Below are 2,595 nucleotides of genomic sequence, written 5' to 3' on the forward strand. Positions count from 1 at the left end.
TTATTTTTATTAATAGTTTTTCATTATATACAAAACTAATGATCTTGTGACAGATTAGAATATATTAATAATTTAATAAAAGTATGAATTCAATGTAGATATAAATGAAAAAAGATTTGAGATACCCCATATGATATAAATAGATTATTTTTTCTAATATTTTTAACAAATATATGTTTATTACAAAAAGAATATGAATCTTTATTTATTAATCCATATATATAAAATATAATGAGTGACAATAAATTGGAGAGCAAAGAAGTGTGATTCAAATTTTTTAAGTTATGTTTTTTAAATTTAATATTAAAATAACTTATTTGCAGAGTACGAAGCGCAAATTTTTTTATTAAAAACAATATTTTTAGTTTTTGTGTTTATTATGACTTTTATTTTTAGTTCGATTTTACAGGAATATTTCCAACTTGTACAGAAAATTTTTCATGGGGTGTACTGGATCATAGAAGTGGAAGTACGGCTCACCACTTTACTGAATTGTGCAGTGATTTTAAGAATGTTGTAACAGAAAATGATTCTAACATTGGGAATTTTGTTCAATATTGCCGAATTCTTGGTATATATTTAGAGCACATAGATAATAATAAACATAAGTTGAACCCAGAAGCATGCTGCAAATATTTTTACTACAGGCTAAATAAGGATATACTTGATAAGTACAAATGTAATTGTGGTGGAACCCAAAAGTGTTATGAGAAAATGGCAGAACAAGAGAAGAGTAGTAAATTCATGACAAAAATATCTAATATCTGCAAGGATCATTTCGTCAATATTGATACAGATGCATTAAAAATAATGGAGAATCTTGGAGAAATTTATAACTGTATTAATATTTTTAAAACTAATCGTAATAGGACTACTAGTAATATGCATCTTTTTAAAAGGTACATAGAAGAATTAGAAAAAAATTCTTACAAGTATAAAAGCCAACTTAAGAAAGAACTCGAAAAAATTATTAAGAAATGTGAAGACTATATAAGAGAATGGGAGGCTGATAAAAACTTTGCAAAGCATGCATCAGATCTCCTAACTCATAAAAATTGGATAAACGAAAGAAAAAGGAAACTCAACGGGGAAGTTCAAAAAACAACAAATAGTGTTGTAAAGCAAATACAAACGTCGGAATTCAATGTATTAGTTAATAAAACCTTGATGAGCCATATGAAAGAAGATGTAGCTAACACAGGAATAAATATTGGAACGATTTTTATACGTTTTTCAGTATTAATAATTATTTTTATTTTGTATAAGGTTAAAAACAAAATCAAAATAACAAATTTATGTTGTATTATTATTTATCTTAGAAATATTTTTAACAAATATATATAATATAAATGAACAATAAATAAAAATATTCTATAATTTTTTCTTTAGTATACCCCTTATCTTTCATTTTTAAAACCAAGGGTAAGGAAATTAAGAAGAAGGTTGAATAAAAATAACAAAAATAATCTTGATTTTATGTATTTATTTGATGTAGAATATAAATATTCAGCTGATGATAGGTACAAAATAGCATATAGTTAAATTAACAAGAATTAATAAATGATAGTAATATTAGTTACTGTATTCAATTTATTTTACTTTAATAAATATAATAAGAGATTTGAATTGTTGTAGAAAATAAATCTGATTATATTAATATTATAATATAATGCATAAATAATAAAGAATTTTGATGTTATCTAGTAAAATGACATAATATATGAAAATTCAATTTTTAATTATTACTACAAATGGAAAAATAAGCAATATACTATATAAAAATAGAATAATTTAAAAATATATACGTTATTGCCTTATTTATTGTAATCAAAGCATATTATAATAATATACTTGGAGATACAAGCATTGCATGATGAAACAGTACTAATGCTTTAACAAGAAAACATTAGTTGTTAAAGAAAAATTATACTATAATATTAGATAATCATTTATCTGCTTTAAATATATATATAATAATTTAGTTGTCTAATATATAATTGAATATATTAGCAGTGTTATACTTTCTTTTTGGAGAAATCATATGTATGCTCCTTATGCAAGAATTATATTGTAATTTGTTACCTTTTTCCAATCAGCATAATATAATCAAAAGAAGAAGGAAAAAAGGAAAAAAGTTAAACATATATATAACACTCTAATAACTCGCAATATATATATACCTACAAAAGATATAAATGTAAATAAATTAAGATAGATCTAGTATATATGGATATGTAAATTTATTATATGTTAACAAGGATACGTATATTATTAATATTATAAAAAATACGTATTACGATAAAAATAAAAAATAGAGTCATAATTGTAAAATATTAGAAATTCAAAAAAATAATACAATAAAATTAAATTAACTATATATATATTTATTTCATTGATGATCATTATTTCATACTTTTTGGATTTAGTATAATTCTACAACGAACTATAACAAAATTATTAGAAAAAATATAATATATTAATGTTGAATATTAATTTATATCTCTTCAAAAATGTATCTATATATATATTATTAATACATTAGTATATTTTTTTTTTTAAAACTTTTTATAAAATTATAAAAAATATATATATTGT

General features: G+C 21.3%; 1 protein-coding gene across 1 annotated transcript; it reads left to right on the forward strand.

The window, feature by feature from the left end:
• Positions 1-231: 231 nt before the first annotated feature.
• On the forward strand, positions 232-1,542 carry PGO_001335 (variable surface protein; the record flags this gene model as incomplete). The annotated part of the gene is made up of 3 exons (XM_028690932.1): positions 232-261; positions 397-1,266; positions 1,390-1,542. The coding sequence occupies 3 exons, from the start codon at positions 232-234 to the stop codon at positions 1,540-1,542; spliced, it is 1,053 nt and encodes a 350-aa protein (XP_028546733.1).
• Positions 1,543-2,595: the final 1,053 nt, after the last annotated feature.

This window comes from Plasmodium gonderi (genome assembly GCF_002157705.1).
Source record: "Plasmodium gonderi DNA, contig: Pgo-contig_134, whole genome shotgun sequence".
Lineage (NCBI taxonomy): Eukaryota > Apicomplexa > Aconoidasida > Haemosporida > Plasmodiidae > Plasmodium > Plasmodium gonderi.